This window comes from Triturus cristatus, chromosome 2_1 (assembly GCF_964204655.1).
Source record: "Triturus cristatus chromosome 2_1, aTriCri1.1, whole genome shotgun sequence".
Lineage (NCBI taxonomy): Eukaryota > Metazoa > Chordata > Amphibia > Caudata > Salamandridae > Triturus > Triturus cristatus.
In genome coordinates this window covers 843,766,734-843,788,985 of record NC_140581.1, presented here as the reverse complement: position 1 = coordinate 843,788,985, position 22,252 = coordinate 843,766,734, and the positions used below count along the sequence as shown (strand labels likewise).

The 22,252-nt window shown below is 43.1% G+C and overlaps 1 protein-coding gene across 5 annotated transcripts in view; it reads right to left on the bottom strand.

Annotated features, from left to right (window-relative positions):
* The window catches only part of SPATA6L (spermatogenesis associated 6 like), a 497,016-nt gene that overhangs the window by 360,922 nt on the left and 113,842 nt on the right, over positions 1–22,252 (bottom strand). For all 5 annotated transcript variants that reach the window (XM_085632931.1, XM_085632940.1, XM_085632934.1 and 2 more), the window contains exon 4: positions 17,781–17,822. In XM_085632931.1, the coding sequence (XP_085489057.1) occupies positions 17,781–17,822 (42 nt within the window). The remainder of the gene's footprint in view (positions 1–17,780; positions 17,823–22,252) is intronic.

Here is a 22,252-nt window from a genome sequence, read left to right as displayed (position 1 = left end):
CCAAATTTGGTGTAATTCCATTCAGCAGTTCGGGCTGCAGCCGTGTCTAAAGTTTCCTACGGAAAATAACATGGAGAAAATACGTTTTGGGACCCCCCTTTTTTCTCAGCCCCCGCTTGGCGAATCACCCCGAAACTTTTAAGACAGAGCTGACCGGAGCGCCCCACTAGTTTTGAAAATTTCGCGATGATTCGTCAAACGACGCTAAAGTTATTGGGGAAACAAAAAATGCTTTTCCTATGGAAAATAGGTCCTAACTATAACTACCCACTGGCGACTGCCAGTAGGATAGATATATATATATATATATATATATATATATATATATATATCACGCTCCGTGGGGAGTCCAACAATAGAGCAGCACTCGAGATCACAGACCGCTTATTCCCCAAAAAGCCTTTATTGGTACGAGCAGTTCACACAATCCAGTCCATTAAAAAGCAGCCGACCGCTGCCTGACGCGTTTCGAGATCAACTCTTCCTCAGAGGCAGTAGCGGTCGTGAGAAGGCATGGAGGACTGCAACTTCCTGTTATGAGAGATCGTGGGACCTGATTGGTCCGCTCTGAATGAGCAACACGTTGCAGTCTGGGATATGCAGTCCTGAATATATCCTCTGATGGATGCCCTCTGTGATGTATGCTCTGATAAAGCCCTCAGTGAGCCCTGGGATATGCGACTGCTCTCAATACAAGATCTGTGCTCCACAATTGAGTCCCGTATCATCGAGCTCTGTGGCCCCCTGTTTCTGGGATGGTGCTTGCTCGGCGGCAGGACGGCCGCCAAATACATCACGCTCCGTGGGGTGTCCAACAATAGAGCAGCACTCGAGATCACAGACCGCTTATTCCCCAAAAAGCCTTTATTGGTACGAGCAGTTCACACAATCCAGTCCATTAAATAGCAGCCGACCGCTGCCTGACGCGTTTTGAGATCAACTCTTCCTCAGAGGCAGTAGCGGTCGTGAGAAGGCATGGAGGACTGCAACTTCCTGTTATGAGAGATCGTGGGACCTGATTGGTCCGCTCTGAATGAGCAACACGTTGCAGTCTGGGATATGCAGTCCTGAATATATCCTCTGATGGATGCCCTCTGTGATGTATGCTCTGATAAAGCCCTCAGTGAGCCCTGGGATATGCGACTGCTCTCAATCCAAGATCTGTGCTCCACAATTGAGTCCCGTATCATCGAGCTCTGTGGCCCCCTGTTTCTGGGATGGTGCTTGCTCGGCGGCAGGACGGCCGCCAAATACATCACGCTCCGTGGGGTGTCCAACAATAGAGCAGCACTCGAGATCACAGACCGCTTATTCCCCAAAAAGCCTTTATTGGTACGAGCAGTTCACACAATCCAGTCCATTAAAAAGCAGCCGACCGCTGCCTAACGCGTTTCGAGATCAACTCTTCCTCAGAGGCAGTAGCGGTCGTGAGAAGGCATGGAGGACTGCAACTTCCTGTTATGAGAGATCGTGGGACCTGATTGGTCCGCTCTGAATGAGCAACACGTTGCAGTCTGGGATATGCAGTCCTGAATATATCCTCTGATGGATGCCCTCTGTGATGTATGCTCTGATAAAGCCCTCAGTGAGCCCTGGGATATGCGACTGCTCTCAATCCAAGATCTGTGCTCCACAATTGAGTCCCGTATCATCGAGCTCTGTGGCCCCCTGTTTCTGGGATGGTGCTTGCTCGGCGGCAGGACAGCCGCCAAATACATCACGCTCCGTGGGGTGTCCAACAATAGAGCAGCACTCGAGATCACAGACCGCTTATTCCCCAAAAAGCCTTTATTGGTACGAGCAGTTCACACAATCCAGTCCATTAAAAAGCAGCCGACCGCTGCCTGACGCGTTTCGAGATCAACTCTTCCTCAGAGGCAGTAGCGGTCGTGAGAAGGCATGGAGGACTGCAACTTCCTGTTATGAGAGATCGTGGGACCTGATTGGTCCGCTCTGAATGAGCAACACGTTGCAGTCTGGGATATGCAGTCCTGAATATATCCTCTGATGGATGCCCTCTGTGATGTATGCTCAGATAAAGCCCTCAGTGAGCCCTGGGATATGTGACTGCTCTCAATCCAAGATCTGTGCTCCACAATTGAGTCCCGTATCATCGAGCTCTGTGGCCCCCTGTTTCTGGGATGGTGCTTGCTCGGCGGCAGGACGGCCGCCAAATACATCACGCTCCGTGGGGTGTCCAACAATAGAGCAGCACTCGAGATAACAGACCGCTTATTCCCCAAAAAGCCTTTATTGGTACGAGCAGTTCACACAATCCAGTCCATTAAAAAGCAGCCGACCGCTGCCTGACGCGTTTCGAGATCAACTCTTCCTCAGAGGCAGTAGCGGTCGTGAGAAGGCATGGAGGACTGCAACTTCCTGTTATGAGAGATCGTGGGACCTGATTGGTCCGCTCTGAATGAGCAACACGTTGCAGTCGGGGATATGCAGTCCTGAATATATCCTCTGATGGATGCCCTCTGTGATGTATGCTCTGATAAAGCCCTCAGTGAGCCCTGGGATATGCGACTGCTCTCAATCCAAGATCTGTGCTCCACAATTGAGTCCCGTATCATCGAGCTCTGTGGCCCCCTGTTTCTGGGATGGTGCTTGCTCGGCGGCAGGACGGCCGCCAAATACATCACGCTCCGTGGGGTGTCCAACAATAGAGCAGCACTCGAGATCACAGACCGCTTATTCCCCAAAAAGCCTTTATTGGTACGAGCAGTTCACACAATCCAGTCCATTAAAAAGCAGCCGACCGCTGCCTGACGCGTTTCGAGATCAACTCTTCCTCAGAGGCAGTAGCGGTCGTGAGAAGGCATGGAGGACTGCAACTTCCTGTTATGAGAGATCGTGGGACCTGATTGGTCCGCTCTGAATGAGCAACACGTTGCAGTCTGGGATATGCAGTCCTGAATATATCCTCTGATGGATGCCCTCTGTGATGTATGCTCTGATAAAGCCCTCAGTGAGCCCTGGGATATGCGACTGCTCTCAATCCAAGATCTGTGCTCCACAATTGAGTCCCGTATCATCGAGCTCTGTGGCCCCCTGTTTCTGGGATGGTGCTTGCTCGGCGGCAGGACGGCCGCCAAATACATCACGCTCCGTGGGGTGTCCAACAATAGAGCAGCACTCGAGATCACAGACCGCTTATTCCCCAAAAAGCCTTTATTGGTACGAGCAGTTCACACAATCCAGTCCATTAAAAAGCAGCCGACCGCTGCCTGACGCGTTTCGAGATCAACTCTTCCTCAGAGGCAGTAGCGGTCGTGAGAAGGCATGGAGGACTGCAACTTCCTGTTATGAGAGATCGTGGGACCTGATTGGTCCGCTCTGAATGAGCAACACGTTGCAGTCTGGGATATGCAGTCCTGAATATATCCTCTGATGGATGCCCTCTGTGATGTATGCTCTGATAAAGCCCTCAGTGAGCCCTGGGATATGCGACTGCTCTCAATCCAAGATCTGTGCTCCACAATTGAGTCCCGTATCATCGAGCTCTGTGGCCCCCTGTTTCTGGGATGGTGCTTGCTCGGCGGCAGGACGGCCGCCAAATACATCACGCTCCGTGGGGTGTCCAACAATAGAGCAGCACTCGAGATCACAGACCGCTTATTCCCCAAAAAGCCTTTATTGGTACGAGCAGTTCACACAATCCAGTCCATTAAAAAGCAGCCGACCGCTGCCTGACGCGTTTCGAGATCAACTCTTCGTCAGAGGCAGTAGCGGTCGTGAGAAGGCATGGAGGACTGCAACTTCCTGTTATGAGAGATCGTGGGACCTGATTGGTCCGCTCTGAATGAGCAACACGTTGCAGTCTGGGATATGCAGTCCTGAATATATCCTCTGATGGATGCCCTCTGTGATGTATGCTCTGATAAAGCCCTCAGTGAGGCCTGGGATATGCGACTGCTCTCAATCCAAGATCTGTGCTCCACAATTGAGTCCCGTATCATCGAGCTCTGTGGCCCCCTGTTTCTGGGATGGTGCTTGCTCGGCGGCAGGACGGCCGCCAAATACATCACGCTCCGTGGGGTGTCCAACAATAGAGCAGCACTCGAGATCACAGACCGCTTATTCCCCAAAAAGCCTTTATTGGTACGAGCAATTCACACAATCCAGACACCGTGAAAACGACCAGCAGTAGGCGAGGAAGATAGATGCAGCGAGCGGATGCGAGTGACAACAGAGGCATCACAATATTCAGCAAAGAGGGAATGGCAATGAAAATAATACATCAATGTGGAATCAGATGGTAATAGAACATTGCATTATGGGACACCGATGCTTTTCCTGATTGCCATACATATTGTCTATACATGTGAGTGCCGCCTCATAATTGGTCCAAACTCCACCAATAGGGAACATGATGAATAATTAAAAGAAAAACGCAAGCTGCACCTAATTGAAATGGTTTCACGCACTGAAGAAGGCTCACGCCGAAATGCATTTGCGCAAGAAAACCACCATATACTCCCGAGAGTGCTCCACGTTTTTCGAAGTTGTTGTGTAACAGTTGCGGTCCACACCCCGCCATTGGAAGCACCCGCAAAGTGTTCGACAAGCCTGGGTGAACGAAAATGTTGTTATATATATATATATATATATATATATATATATATATATAGTCACTGAAAAAATCACCTTAGCTGAGCTAATTATAACTCGCGCCCACCGCAATGCACTGCTTATGACCTCACCTATTACATCACTAATGACATGGTCAGTGACATCACTGATGACATCATTCAGATACTGTGAGTGCTGGTAAAAAGTTTATCAGTGTTAAAAATATATACAAAGGTGTATTGGTCAACCAATGGGTGTATGAGTGTCTGTATGGAAGATTCAGTGGCTGCGTGACTGACTGTATAAGTGAGTGATTCGGTGTCTCAGTAAATGTATAGGTGAGTGACTGGTTGTGTGAACGTCTGTTTCAGTCAGTCAGTTGGTGTCTAATGGCTGTATGGGTGTGTGGATGGGTATGTGACTGGCTGTATTTGTAAGTGATTGGTTGTTTGAGTACCTGTATGGTTGGCTGAGTGTATGTGTGGATGAGTGATGGGGTGGGCGACTACCTGCATGGATGAGTGAGTCAGTCAGTCAGTGGTTACATGGGTTAGTGAGTGCATGTGTGAGGGGCTGTATAGGTCAGTGTGTGTGTATATGGCTGTGTGGGTGAGTAAGTGGATGTGTCAGTGGCATATGGGTGAGTATGCTAGGTATGTGAAAGGCAGTATAGGTGAGTGATGGGGTATATGAGTCACTGTATGGGTGAGTGAGTGAATGTGAGAGTTGCTGTATGGGTGAGTGTGTGTTTGTGTCAGTGACTGTATAAGTGAGTGAATATGTTAGTATCTGTATGAGTACGTGAGTGGGTGGGTGGGTGTGTATCTGTATGGGTGTGTAGGTGGCTGTGTGATTGACTGCATGGGTGAGCAACTAGGTGTGTGAGTAGCTCTATGGGTGACTGACTCACTGTGTGAGTGGCTGCATGGGTGTATGAGTGGATATGTCAGTGGCTGTATGAGTGACTGAGTAGATGTGTGTGTAGATTCATGAATCAGTGAGTGGGTGTGTAAGTACGTATATGGGTTTGTGAATGGTTGAGTGGGTGTATGAAAGGTTCTATCAACTATCAGTGATCCTGTGGATGATGTTATCAGTGATGTAATTTGAGATGTCATCAGTGATGTCATGAGTGATGTCACAGACCATGTCATAAGTGATATAATATGTGAGGTCATAAGCACTGCTAACATGCAGCTCCCTGTGTGTAAAAGCAAATTGTGCCCCGCTCCAACCAAGGGAGAGCAAAATGCTCTAGCTTGCTGAAAGCAGAGCACTGTTTGATATGGTGGGAGCGGTGCCGCCATGACATAGCAAACTGCAATGTACCGGGGGGCGGGGGCACCCCGGGACATTGCTGGAGCCGGCCCTGGAGGGTGGCGGTCCCCAGGGCCATATAGGGTTCCACTAGGGGGGGGGCACCCTCCTTTGTTCAAATTTGCCCTGGTGACCCCCTGCATACATCTAATTTGAGCTCCAGGGAGGTGGTGGTCCCTGGGGCAGCGGAGGGCCTAGTGGGCCCCCACATTTCTATTAGTGATTGCCCTGGGGAGGTGGCGGTCCCCAAGGGGGCTGGGGATGCACGTGGCCCCCGCATTTCTGTTAATCATTGCTCCGTGGAGGTGGCGGTCCCTGGGCTATGGTGGGCTTAGTGCCCCCTGCATTAATACATTACGAGCCCCCGGGAGATGCAGTGCCAAGGACTGTGGGGGAGGTCGTAAGGCTGCTTCACATTATTTTTAATATAAATCTGTGCCCCAGGGAGGCAGCGGACCCCAGGGCAGACGGTGAGTCACGAAACTCCCCCACATTATATCTTGATACTGCAGCGGGGAGGTGAGGATCCCTGCCCCCCCCCCGCATTAATACATTATGAGCCCCAGGGAGGTGGCGGTCTCGGGGCCTGATGCCAAAGGGCCTCCCCTGCATTAGATTTTTTATGTAAATTTGTGCCCCGGCAAGGTGGTGGTCCCTGAGGCAACAGTGGAGTCGCAAGGCTCCCCCACATATAATCTTGTTACTGCTCCTGGGAGGTCCCCGGGGGTTTGAAAATCCTCAGGAGTGGGACCCGTGTATTCCCCTCCTATGTTTCCACAATGCCCCCAGGACCTGGCCCACCCGGGGCCTATACTTAACAAAGCATAGGAGACCACGCTTCTTTTTTTGTTTACATTTTGGAAGAAGACGCAGATCTAGGCAACTCCCTCTGAAATGTTTTGGGGTAAAAAAGCTTTTTTGGACCTGTGCCCCCCCCCCCCCCCCAAGAGGTCTAGGGGGATAGGATGTCTCTACCCTGCCCCTTTTTCTTTATTTTTAATGTTTTTCCTGTGACTCAGTTCAACCGAGTCACAAGATGGCTGCCAACACTTCCTGGTTTGAACTGCTGGCAGCCAATCAGATCTCAGAACGAGACCTCAGGAGCGGTCGCGGGCTGTAGCCGTGTCTAAAGGCCCTATAGAAATTAACATGGGGGAACCGTGTTTTTAATCACCCCCGGTTCTCAGCCCCCGCTCGATGGCTCACCCGAAACTTTCAGTATATGCCAATAACTTTGGCGCCATTTGACGAATCTTCCAAAATATTCAAGCTTACTTCAGCTGCCATCCGTCAAGTCAGTCCACTTCCGTGTTTACTTTCAATGGGATCCTTGTCCTTACGTCTCAGCGTCGGTTGGCGTTGTGACAGGGCTGCACATCGTGTAGCGGGACCTCCCTCGCGGCTCAGAAGTGGACTGATAGCTGCTCTTTCAATAAAGAAACGGCGATACTTACCTCCTTGTGTGGGCCCCTCTCATTGCAGGCAACTCTTTGTTTGGAATTTAGCGGCACTGCCTGAGCCGCGAGGGAGGTCCGGCTACACGATGAGCAGCCCTGTCACAGCGCCAACCGACGCTGAGACGTAAGGACAAGGATCCCATTGAAAGTAAACACGGAAGTGGACTTATAGCTGCTCTGTACTCTGCAACCCACTGTGGACAAATTTTGTTTAAAAGATGGAAGCGGCATGGTAACTCACTGGAGTAGGACTTAAGGCACCACATGTGCCAGTAGGCCACGAGGGTGGCCACGCCCACATGGACGGAGATCGTATTTGAACTGTGTCTTAAATAATCAACATCGTTCTCTGTGCCAGAATTACTCATGGAGTTGGTGCCTGTTTGTTAAAGAGACGCTCAGGTTGTTAATATAGATATATGTATATATACCATGTGAAATTCAGGATACTCTGTTGGCCTGGGAATCAGTAGACATGGGACTTAGAGATAATGATAAAGCAAAGAGCAAGAAAGGCAGATGAGACGTCCCTGCCAGCAGAAGTATACATGAGAGGAATAATATAACAATGAAATGCAGAGAGAAATCATTCTCCTGAACATTCTATGGAAATTCGAAGGAGGCAGGCTCTGGTACTGATAACACAGGGACAATTAATGCCAGGAGAGAAACTGAATCTAGGCATTCTAATGAATAAACTCTGTAGCTTTGAAAGGAAGAACCGACTGGAAGTTGGGAAAGTTCCCCTTCCTGCATGTAGAAAGCACACATTTGCTGGTCTGAGCTGGTCTAGCTTGGAAACAACTTTAACTTGACTCCATAAGACCAGGTAGGAGTGTTACCCAATGGACGCCCAGGGAATATGGCTTCACTTTAGGGACAGGGCATAGATACATCAGAAAGATCTAGTTTAGGGTAGAGCAACAGCAAATACAGAAACTATGCATGTGGTAAGATAGGAAGTAGCGTAAGACAGTACATAGTAGGATAAGAACAAGCATAGGGATCAACTCAAAATGTGGAGGTGGAGGGGCAGCAAAGAGTGTGAAAGCACCTGCCCGGATTCATTCGTAATCATGGCACATAAGCCAGGGGAACTGGGTGACCAGAAGGGTAGCTGTCAAGTCCCCAGGGGAGCAGGAATACTGCTCCTGTAGGAATAGAAAGAGGGTTGATTTGCATATTCCCTATCTAAGTCTAGAATAACACAGGGGATGAAAAATGATGGACTGCAATGCAGCCCAATTGATCCAGTGAATGAGACTAATTCAAGCATCCCTTCCTTCACTTTGTTGCTAGTTGCGGTTGGATTGACAGATGGAAGTGGATTAATCATATTTAATTCTATTTGATTGTAGGAACAACACTCTATTTGATTACTAGGCTAGCTAGGGTGGAGTTAACAGGGGTGGGGTTTAAAACTGGTAAGCAGGTTGGTTGTTTTCTTCCTCATACATCAATGATCGAAGAGGTTAGTCTTGATTGCAGCAAGTGAGGAATTGGTAAAAGGATTCATTACTGACTGAACAGCAGGTACTCTAAGAATTCACATAGTTAAAAGACGCAGATAATTGGGCATTTCTTACAATGGAGGAAGGTTCAACTAGATATGCTCCAAGAAATGCACAGCTCCCAGGAAGATAATGTAAAGCTCAGGAAAAGTTAGGGCATGATAAATGTTTATCCTGTATTTTACAAACAACGTCAGTGGTGAACTGGCATGGACAAAGCCAGGACTCAATACTGCATATTGCATGAACATATAGACTGATCTGGCAGATTCACTGTGGAACACAGTATGCTACAAAGGAAACTCCATAATAAATACATACGATAGATTGGATTTGCACTTGGGGTGAGGACTCGTAATCACAGAATGGCTAGACCCATCTCCCTTTCATCACCGTCCTAGCCTACTTACCAAAATTGTACTTGATATTTTTAAGGATTACGGAATTAAAGTTTTACAGAACCCACTTCGACTGACTAATTAGTTATGTTTGTGCTCCCATTCCCATAAAATATTCATCAGACTAGACATGATCCTAACTAATGAAGTGGCTTTGGAGTGGAGCACACAGTACTGAGAGAAAATGATTGCTGATCTTTCTGCTCTGAAAAACATAACTTTATTCAAATATATCACATGAAGAAGGAAAGGAATACATAGTACAAGCTTTACTAAAATGTGATGAATATGATGCAAAGAAAGTTTTCTTAATGCAACTTTTAGAAATTGTTCTCAAATACAATATCTATCAGTGGCAGATTAAATACTTCCATGGAGTAAGTGGAGCATTGATGAGCTCCCATGCAACCTTTTTTTTCAATAGCCAATATATTAATGAAATACTATGAACAACAACATATAGTGGACAATGAGGATTGGAAAGATAGATTAACTTCTAATGGACGATACATAGACAACATCTTCTAGGTCTGGGGTGTGGTCTGGTACGTAAACATCCTAGCAATCAAAATAAAGAACACAATGAAATCCCTTCAAAAATTTCTTTATAAAAACATACAGAAATAAAGAACAAAATATCTTGGTGTGCAAGTAGCTAAGACAAATGAACAGTGAAAAACGAACATACACACAAAACCTAAAGATTAAAATAGCCTTGTTATTGACTCCAAATTTCCATTCAGAAAAATTAAATAACAACCTGCCGTATAGTCAACTATTAAGAGTCAGAACATTTTTTTTGACGAGGAAGAATTTCAGTACAAGAAAAAGTGTTAAAAGAGAAGGTTTAACAGAGATTATGTTAAAATTATTGTGGATAAAACTGTTCAAAAAGCCACATGGGTGAATAGAGATGGCATATTAAGGTGCCAAGAAAAAAATGTAAAGCCTTTTCTTATCTATTATACTAGATATTCATAACAGTATAAGCAAATACAATCAATATTATGATGGAAATTGGAAAATACTTGATTATGGTGAGTTTTTGAAAGCACTTTAAATAACAAAAAACGGTAACATTTCAAAATGTAAAAATTATAGGAGCAGACAAGTGAAGTGGCAAATACACAAAAAATCCTGTATCACAAAAAGCAGTAGCATTTCCCTGTCTGAACTATACAAACTATAATTTCATTTTGAAAGGAGGGATAGTGTACTACCTCTACACTGGCAAACAAATTACACAGAAGCATTGTACAAAATTTGAGAGTAAGGATCCACATGTTTTTTACTATGTGAGAATGACATTAGAAAGATCTCCCTCGAGGCTTAAGAATCGTAGACCATCACTGGTAATCACTGTGTGCATTTTAGACACCAAATTGCACAACTGAAATTTCGGGTGTTGAAAAAAGTTAGTAAAGTTCCCAGATGTGGAGCTCACAGGGAAAAACAATTGTGAAGAGAAATTTATTGGATGGAATTCTTGAAAACAATAAAGCAAAAGGAATGCAAAGTCATCAGGCTTTAATTTGCTATATTTAAAATATGATGGGATAATCTAATATGAAGCTGTCACATAAAGAAGTAAAGGTTGGGTGGACGTTTATTTGCAACTTCAACTTTTTACAAACTGTTCTTTTGGATCAGGCAGGTACAGCTATGGAGATACTCATGTGGACCTATAGATTAATAAGAGCCTGACAAAGTTTTCTGTTTTGAATACTAGAAATATAGTACGACAATGGAAGAGAATGGATTACCCGTCCACAATGACATAATGAGTACAGTTTTTACATTTTGAACATTAAGGTGGAAGAAATATAAGCAGGCAACTATTGCAATCAGGAACTTGTTCAATTAGATGAGTGACCAGAACATGCTGTTGATGTATGAGGGGAGAAAACGCAATTGCTAAACTGCCATTTTGGACCTGCAAAGAAACAGAGAGGCAAAGCACACTAGGCAGATGTTCATCTACTTGGTAAAAAGAATGGACATCGAAGCACTTTGGATTAGGACTCTAAATGAGAGCAAATGAAAACTCTATTCAGATTGAAAACTTCAATTTAAAATGCAGTATAAAAGCAGGGTAAATGTATTAAATACTGCTTTTTTGTTGTAGGTTGTTTTAGAGATTTTAACTTGTGATTCCCTGAAGAAGAAATAAATTCTTCAAAATGCATTGGGAATGGATAATTAGACTCTTACTATTAGTCTACAATTCAAACGTTTAATGATATTATAAAAGCATCAAAAACAATATATTGTATCTGTTTCTATGGAGTTGCAGTAGGACTAGGTCCAATACACTCATTAAGTTGCAATTGGCCATTGTATCCTTTTAATATCTGGGTCATAAGGTACTTCATAAGTAATCTAATCTATGACAGTACAATTTTATTTTAATAAAGGGGGGGTTTGAAAATTCTGTTAGAAACACCTACTGAAGCGATGACTGCCCATTTTAAAGAAGATAATATTTCCATTCCTTCAGCACCTGTATTGATGTAGTCCATCTTCAAAAAGTTTGATGAACTTCCGTTTGCATTACTATGGGTAGTTAAGTCTGATGTTACCCTATGACAATATGGGGGAAAGAGCACAGCATAGTGGTTCCCAAACTTTTTTGATCTGTGGCTCCCTTGACCTATTGGCCGCTGGCCTCGGCTCCCAATTAGATTACTTTTTTTAGGCGGGTGGGCGAGATATAAGCTCGACCTCAGGAGCACTTCCATTTTTCTCCCGGAAAATTATTGTGAGGAAGCCAATAAAGGTATTATAATCGTATACGCTTAAGAGCGTAGGAAAACGCACAGTGCCATGGAATTATGCCCACAAATCTAAGACCACGTAAATTTGCGACCCTGGGTAAGTCCTAGGGTTGAGCACAGGTGCATCTGAGCAATCTAGTCTCTGTAGGGCTACGGTGTGGTGAATTCATCCCTCATTTAAACACACCAGTCTCTCGATTAGAATGGTTCGTAATATTGCAAACTAGATGACTTTCTCTTTTCGAATCCTATGCTTTGATGAAGAACCAATAATCCTTATAAAGCTGATCACACCCAACACGTTTTACCACTGTCTTGCAAGATTTCTTTAACTGCCCAGCTAAACAACTCTAAGAATTACTCAGAACGCACCTAACTCATTTCTTACCAAAGTGACGTGAGATTTCTGTCATTATCCACCAGAACAGCTCAACAATCTTGTATCAACATTTCCTTAGAAAATTCTTTTAGTTATGTACCATGGGACGTGACATGGAGCTCCTTATTTTTTTCCGTTCATCTTTTTGCTGCAGGATCAATGTTCACATTTTCTTTGACGAGCAACGCTAGCGTAGAATTGCCTTGTGCAATGTGCATATAATCAAATGTATTTCTCAGTTATGAGACCATGACATGTTACATACAATTGCATTTCAGCAAGAGAAGAGTGGGTGCCGAAGTTTACATGCAAAATATTTTAAGCCTGTAACCTCATGAAAGAAATTGTCTGACCAAAAACGTACGAACCAAATATTGAAACGGTTAGTGATGCCGTCACATAAATAAGTGGCTACTAATGAAACAAACAGGAAAATCATGAATCTGCACACTACCTACTAGCACTTTTAAGGAATCTCAGAGTGCAGATTATCTTCTGTGCCGTGTGATGGACAAAAGACAGTAGTAAAGACAGTGTTGCTTGCCAAGAGGAAACAAAGGGAAAAAAGTTGGGCAAAAGAACCAGTCAAGGAAGCAAGATATAATATGCGACTGGGAAGTATAGGCAAGGCAGAAGAGGTGGGGCTGGGAAGACCGAAAGAGATATTTGGGAGAGAAAAGAGCGACGTTGGGACAATGTGAGAGGGGTACAAAAGAAAGTTCACCTAGGAAAGGAGGACTGGATTGCCCTGAAAGTTTTTAAAGTTTTACTAGGACAAAATCATAAACAGGCATATACAGAGGGGTGTATAAAACTTACAGTACCCCTCTTGTTTACATAGCACGCATGCAGCAATAACCAGCGCCTACCTAACACGGCTCCTGGCAATGAGTAAAGACTGGCACCCTTGCTGACCCCTAGTCAGAAACGATAGCGCTGAGGCTAGCTGGACTGCTGGAGAGTGCAACCCCTGCCTGCTACTCTTCGTGACAAAAACTTCCAAAATGAAGAAACAAGTCCCCATGAATCCCGGGTGCCCCAAAACAGATGGGCACGCCTTGTTTAACATCACAAAATGAATGGCATTCACAGGACTCAGCCGGCAGGTCTGATGGAAAGGTACCACAGCCTACTTCACATGTGCAAATCTAAAAATAAGTATGTCACCACTGAACCACGCCCGCCTCATCACCGCCATCACGTGCCTGGCTGTGATCCTGACATGCAATAAGTTTCTGGGTTTTCAGCAAAAATAACAAGCCATACCAGGCTTCCAGGCTATTACTTGAATTGAACAATGGAAACTACAAGTTCCATTGTGGTTTGTACTATTGGCTTAAGAACACAGAACTCCATGGATTCTATTGGCATCCACGCACCCACTGAATTGCTGAAGCTCTAGTGCCATGTGCCAGTGGGCCAAGAAGTCAGGGGTGAGTTACGCAGTGGTTCCCTATTGGGTGCTTGGTGCGTGGCACCCCTGGCTAGTTTTGACGGCACACCGGGGTGCTGCTGCGCACAGATTGGGAACCACTGGAGCATTAAAAAAACTACTACAGTGAATCACAGCTTCAAAATGTGGCTGACTGGTCAGAAGGACATCAATAGGTGAGAACAGTGGCTTGGTTACAGAAGGAGATATCTTTCTTAACAAATGTATTGACAATCATATACATCAAATAGATGTACTAATAAGGCAAAAATATGCCAATACAGACTACATTGTTTGGGTTATAAATGTCATTTGACCTTGGAAAGGGAACCTGTTTTAAACTACTGTCATAAGAAGACGTGAGCTGCTGTTGTACATTGTTTTAGTTGTTAGACTGTTGGAAGGACAGCTGCCCAGTTACAGAATGGGGAGTATAGCACTGTTTGTATAACTATTCGGGGAAGCACTGAGAATAGCACACAATTGGCATCGACGCTGGTGAGCGGAAGCTCTCCACTAGGGCTGGGGCCATGACGATACGAATGGAGATGGATTTACTTATGACCTAACAGGTTATACTTTGGGACACAACCGGTTACAGTACACCTAACGTAACGCACCATGTTTGTATCAGCTGTACATTGGCGCCTGACTAAAAGATTTCTGTAATAATGCTATTTGATGAAGTATGATGTATTGTGTGGTTTTACCTGCAACGAAAACTCTAATAAACAGATTTCTAAATAAAAAAAAAAATAAGTGGGACTTTGATTTCTGTCAGTACCAGGAGGATATGACAACTTTCATATGTCACTACTGTGAGCATACAGCATCTTTTGTACGTCACCACTGGGGGAATATGATATCTTTACACATTAGGGTCAAACGGATGGGACACATTTACAGGTCAAAGGTTTGTGTGACATATATGTTTTCCCAGGAAAGTAAAGACCAGCATGTTTTAAACTTAAGAAGTAAAAGGTTGCCATTTTGCAAGAAGGCCTAAGATAAAAGGGAGTCCCAATCAGGGACAAAATGGAGTCGGGCCATAGGGTTTACATGACAGCTAGAACTAGAAATCCTCAGACCATTAAGAACAAAAAAGTCATCAGTGAATGTCGAAATCCAAGAGGAAGCAGAAGCAGGTGACACTGAGGAGGATGTTGCACAACACTAAGAGTTGGCAGAAAACATACGAGCGTCCAGACGAGAACAGTAAGGAATGAATGGGCAGGAACCAGGTGACCAACAGAGTCAGTGAAGAAAAGTTACTTTTCCTGAGAGCCCAGGAGATGACAGCCCTGTGGAAGAGCATGAGACAATAACACTACACTCTAGTGCCATAGTTCTGTGGCTTCCAGCAAGTGTCTGGGGTACTTTTCCAATACACATTTGGTGGTGAGAGGGTAGATAGAACGGCTAACATCACAGGCCAGAAAGTGAAGGTAGAACACTCCAATGAAACCATAGGCACTCAAGCTAAACCTGTATTGACACCGAGCAGGGTATTGGGCCCCTACATATATTTTTTAGTAAGAAAGTAGAAGCAAAATTGCTTAACTTATGTTTCACATTCCCCGAGGTACCATTACAGTACTCCATTTCCTGAAACGGCTGGTGTAATAAGGCGAAGACAAGAACCATATTGAAGAAGACCTCTAACCTTCCCGGAAAAAAAGACTTCAGTTTATGCAAACTGTTGACAATGGGAAAAAAAAAAGAAAACAAACTTGATTGATACCCAGAAAGAACAAGGACACTGCGTTGGACCAACACTTAATTTTAATTTGTTATATTTTTTTCTATTTTGAGGTGACTTATACTGGAACACTTTACTATTAGCTAAAATAAGAGATCACTTTAATGATAAAACTTCAGGATTCCTGAGTAACTGGTGTACAAGACATGGATAAAATATAAGCATATTCACACCAGTGCTGACAACTTACCTCCATGCTAATTAGTAAAAAGACGAGGAATGAACACAACACCTTCTTCCTATTCAGATCAATAACAGACTATGCTATGGTAATAGCAGTTTCCAAATGTTTTGTCACTCCAAGGATTAACAGAACATCATCAATGTCTCTCTTACAAATGCATCCTATCCCTCCTGAAACAAAACAACCTGGACACTGACAACCTCGTACAATAGTGCTAGTCACACACCTTCCCTATATAGAAAGATCACTGAAAGCACAACATTGTTAACCAATGGCAACCTCCTCCTCTACAATTACCAGTCAGGTTTTAGGTGGTAGTGTAGCACAGAGACAGCCTCCATTCAAGTAATGGATGTTATCCTCAAAATCTCTGCCAGCAGCCACCTATGTCTACTCATCATTCTTGACCATTCAACAGTCTTTGACAACGTTGGCCACCAAGCTCTGCTCAATGTCCTCTTGAAGGTCAAGTGCTAAAATGGTTTGTGTCTTCCCAAAATAAAAGAGCACAGTTCATCCAGATACACTCTACCGAATCCAAGACAATGCTCATAGATTGCATTATCTTACACGACTCTTTACTCTCAATACTACTGTTCCATCTGTACTTGGTACCTCACATTCCTCACAAGACAAAGCCTACAGAGAAAGACTTCTTAGAAACCCATGGAACTGTCCCAACTCGACAGACACATTGCCCTGTTGACCATTGTATCTCAATCCTACCTCACCCTATTGAAGAGGGCCCTTCAGGCTGCAGTGTGTCGGATCAAAAGGCTACGAAAATTTGATGAGATTGCACACATGCTTTGAGAACCCCACTGACTCTGCATGATGTGTATGGCCACATTACATGCATAGACCTAGCCTTTAATACCTTCAAGAATAAGATCTTCAATAGTATCCACAAATCCAGCATCAGCAACATCACAAGACTAGAGAACTGAAAATGCAAGAAAGAGATGACCGTATAGCAAGACTTCTCTTGTTATGCTCCAAGAACTTGATCTCCCAGTATAAATCCAATCAGTACCTACACCACTACAGTGCCAGAAGAAGCTAAACATTTTTAGGTTCAGACATCTCTTCTCTCCATGGCCACCACAGCACTCAGCTCATTATCCTACCACCTCTCTTTCCCTATATTTATTTGTTCCCTTGCATAAAAGCTACATTTGTGCTTTGCAAATCCCCTACATTCATATATACAAGTTAGCTAAAGGTAGCGTGATACTACCCCTGGATCAAAACTCCTCTATATTTAATAGAGGAGTGTGTGCTGACTGGGGAACTTTAGTGACAAGAATAATGAGTCTATACAAATTTGTGAATAGCCTGTCCATGATGTTGCTAACCCCCATATGGATTGAAGCTGTACACTGAGAAGATTCCTTACACAACCTGTGAACTGATGGAACAATGGATCTCGGATATACAAATAGAACTTGCCTAATAGGAATGGACTAGGGCTTGTAAGCTAAAATTGAGAAAAGCACAAATCAAACCAATTCAGTTTGGAATCCTTCATTGGCCTTCTGTCAGACAGTAACTGTTTTAGATAAATGGACACATAGGTTGCTAATCCTATCTTTCCTATAATATAAAAGTCAGGTTAAAATGCACTGAATAATCCGGAAAATGGCTAATTTTCAGGATTGCCACAGTGAAATGCTTTCGGGTTACAGGAGAAAAGACCCAAATGATGCACAGCCAACATTCTGAACCTCTCAGACAAAATTATGATGTATGAGAGTAATTTCTAGATTACCAAAGTAACCAAAAAAACAAACCATGGTGGAGAGAGCTCAAAAAGGGAGACGGGGCAGGTAATCAACAATGTGGCTAAGTTACTTGAGCAACGTACGGTGCTTTTCATTAATTAACATATATCTGCAACTGTATGAGTTTCATATGTTCTTTAGAAACTTAATATCATATTATATTAAAATACGCTGACAAAAAAAAAGGCACAGGTTAAAAAAAGCAAATCTTACCTGGAGGAGTGAGTTGTGTTAATTCAAATTTTACTATTTCACCTGAAAAGCATAAATGAGAAAGCTTTAGGTATTAATATAAAAGAATATAACCATATGAAACCAAGACCAATACAGATTAAGGGGCAACTACAAAGAAAACATTTGACATTAAAGATCAGACACACTGCCTTCACATCTGCAGGATAATGCTAAAACCTTCCTAGTCTGTTTCTAACAACTTCTATGTATAATTTCACAGATAATCCTTTTGCTATCAGATTTTTAGGGAGTTAAATTATGATGACATATGAGATTGAAGACACTGGTCTTGCCGCACATTATATTGAAATGTGTAGGTAAAATGACACTTTGCAATACTATCTTCCAATGTGCATGTGACCAAGCTTACTTTAAATAAGACTACCAGATGTTAGTGAGCTGGTGCGTCAGAGCACATGCGCACTCAGCCCTTCTCTGTGTGCTCAAACTGCACAGAAGAAATCAGAATGAAATAGTAAAAGTACTTTCACAGATTTAAAAAACTGAGACTTATGTAGAGGTCAACAATGCTTGCAAATGTTACCCTTGGGCAAGCGTTTTCTACCCTTCACACTCAATTATGGTTCAGGGAACCAAAGCGTAGTGCTATAGCTAAAAAATCAAATGGGGTCCCAGAGTTTTCAAAGTACAAGGTTTACACCTATTGGACATAGTATGGGATTCACAGTTATATTTTAATGAGCTGCCAGTCTCCTTTTCTGTTTCTTGGTTTTGCCGCAGTAACTTTTAATGGACCATTGCAAAACCAAGACCATGGAGCTAGCTGTCTCTCGGGGCACAGAGAGCAGAGGAGGTCCCAGATTGTGGGCTATGCAACTGCTAATATTGGTTTTGCCAATTTTTCTTAAGTAAGAGATTGCTGCTTTCGAGAAGGGAATAGATTGCTACTGACAATGGTAAAAACAAGTATTTGAAGCCACATATCAAGGGAAGATGAAACCAATTGTCACCAAAAATTAATCAGTCTGGCCTTCAAATGTGGAGAAAAGTGCCTTGAATTACATATCTTCATACGTTCTTCAAAAATGCTTTGGAGGCTAAAATCCCAACACCCTGTTGAAGGATGCCCCATAAGTCTTGCATGTTTCATGGCTCTCAAGCGAGCCTCACATTACCATTAAATTTAGTCAAAGAATCATCCATTTCCCGACTAAACGCTTCTATATATTTATCCAATCAAATTCATTTTAACAAAAATTCTAATAGGACCAGAATTTCCACTTCAAAGAACACTCATTACAACTCTACCAGGTTGACAAGCTATGATGGTTTGACCTACACAGTAGTGTTGTTGCTGTACGGTGAACTATTCTATATAACACCCCTCCCCCCTTTGAAAGGAGAAACAAGCATGGAACTGATTTTGTGCATAGCGTGCCTGGCCTCTAGGTGCACCACATTTGTCACAGGCAAAAGAACTAAGACACAGGGCAATAGCAATTTTCCTACAGTATTGCCAAGTAGAAAGCTGGGATTTTACTCAGGTCTCCTGGTTCCATAGAAGGGACGTTGTAACGGAAATGGGGATATAATGAACAGAGGTGCTATAAATACATAGCGTTGACTTTCAATTTTATTTTTACAAAATCCATTTTCAAACCCCTGACCACCAAAAATCCTGCAGTTCCCTAAGCGTTTTGTGCTCATAATCACTCTTCCTTAGAAGAAGCTGCGAGTTATGGCACACCTGTGCTGCCTCCATGATTGGGCTCCCAGAAGACCACCAACACTAACTCCTATCATCAGGCAAAAGACATCCTTAATGCAGAGATTGGGGGCCATCTAGGGCTGCGCTTATGAAAATGTGACATAGATGTGTGATGGGCACATGGGATTGTACCGGAGCAGATTTCTTTTTATGTTCAATAGTTAAACAGACAGCAACACTAAAGCCCAAAACGAAGACATTACTGATAAAATCAGACACATACGCAGTCCTTCAATTATAAACTTTGACCCTGTACATGGACATTTGAAGCTGTGATTGTAGATCTGAGGTTGTAGATGCCCATATTAGGTGATGGCTGCTCATAAGATGGTTGTGTCTGAGCATTTGAGATTTTGCCTGTCTATCCCGGCATATCATGGCTGCATGCCTGGCATCTCAACACTATACCCTAGCACCCTAGTAAATATATGCACACAAAAAAAGACCTGCATCTGTATTCATAACTGTTTTTATTATTTTACTGGTCTAATACTCACTGGAGATGTTTACTTCAATAGTTTTAGTTTCTGTGATACCATCATGGCCATAGAACATCATTATATGGGATGAAATTTGAATCAAAAGCAATTTGTTGCTGATTCAGAGTTAAAAATGCAAGAGATTGAACTTATATGAGACGTTATATAAGGGTCATTAGTGAGTCACTCAGGAATGATTAAATAATGTATAGACAATGTTAACTTTCTCAGTTTATCAAAAGATGAGAAGATTAACTTAGTCTATAATGTAAGTAAGGAAAAACGTATGGAAACAATTAGCTTCATTGGATGGCTTTCGAATTCAATCTTACGATGTCTTTTGAGAAATACTAACATGCCACTGATCCTGTCAGAGTTGCTCATTCTCGAATCAAACAAAGATCGTACTAAACACAAATGTTAGACCAGTTTTATCAATACATTGAACTTTTATCAAAAACTTTTGGCATGCGACTGAAAAAAAGAATTCCAAGTAGTGTATACTCATTAAAAACAGGATTCATTAGAAGTCGATATGTAAGTGATAATACAAAAGAACGGACTGAAATTAGCAATTTATACAAATTGAAGCATGAACCTTTCGCTGCTACTAGTTCTGATCCTGAATAGGCTTTCTGAGCCATTCAACTAGAGGTATTTACAACTGATTTATTCTAAATCTAACTTTGGCGATCAATTTATATTACAGTTTAAAAATCTACGCTTTAACAATAAAGCCAGTATTTTAGCAAATGGGATCAATTTAGAAAAGACTGCACAAATAGTAAAGAGATGTGGCAAGACAAGTCTTTTGCCCCTTTTTCAAATGTGGCTATCCAATGATTTTTTGTGGCCACTGAACTACACGCTCATGCTAATGGTAAAATTAATAGAAAAGAGAAATTCAAAACATTGTTTTAAGAGATGTGTGCTGATTTTCTATATCCAGCCTAGATTAATCAAATCTTATTTTACTAGACTTGCTCTATAATTTTGGGAGGGTTTCTGGCCAGAGAATATACTAGGGAAGCACAGAGATCTTTCCAAATGCACATGGTCCCTCCACATAATATTTTACAGCATGGAACGGTAAAGGATCAGAGCATGATTTAACAATTGGGATGTTTAAGCCTAGCTAATCTTGACAAGCAGCATGAGGCATTTACATTATATTCCATATTTCAGAGATTTAATGATGACAAACGTAGTGCTCCAGGTTGGTGCAAGAGTGAATTATCAGTGTCTACTTCCCCCACTCAGGACTTGCTTTTCTCTATGGATAATTAATCTGCTCCTAAGAAAGTCACCCAAACATTTCCAAACGTAACAACAGTACAGAAGGATATGATGAGGATAACATGTAGTAACGTTTAAATTTATATGCCAAAAAAAGCAAAGAATTGCCATTGCTGATAAACTGCAAAATCAAATAGTTTTGTGTGAAAATGCTGTAGTTGACTTTTCGTTTATAAAATGTAAATACAAGCTACTAAATAGAAAAAGGGCAGATAAGATAAGCTGAAACTATGTCAATTTGACATCTTTGTTTGTGGACAGCGAACCAAATCCTCCAAATATTTACATAGCAATGAGGAACAAGTTACTTACCTTCGGTAACGATGTATCTATAAGAGACCTAAGTTAGTTATAGTTTCCTTACCTTAGAATTACCCCCAAGCGTCAGACTGGATCTGGAGAATTTATTCTTAGCAGTACCCCTGCACGTTGGTAGGTGGCGTCGGTCAACTCCGCGTCTGTCGTCGGCATCGTGTTCACCGGGATGACATCGCGGTGCCTATTTAGACGCTGCCTCTGCACGCAGATGTCAGTTCTGACATGACTTTCCATGCCAGAAGCGCAGAGCCATGCAAGACTCTGACCACTACTGCGCTAAAACTAGGGCCCTGCAAGGGAGTACCTGTCCCTAGAAGTCAGTACGCAGAGCAGGAAGATGGGTGGGGCGGTAAAGAATCTATAACTAACCTATGACTCTTACAGATACATCGTTACAGAAGGTAAGTAACTAGTTCATCTTACAGAGACAGTTAGTTATAGCTTCCTTACCTTAGAATAGATACCGCAGCAATACCAACCCCGGAGGAGGGTCTGCGAACCAAGTTCATACCACAAAGTCCTGGAGGACAGAACGGGATAATTAGCTGTCCCTCCGGACTTGGCTGTCCAGGCAGTAATGTCTGGTGAGCGTGTGCAAGGATGCCACATGACTACCTAACAGTTGTCAA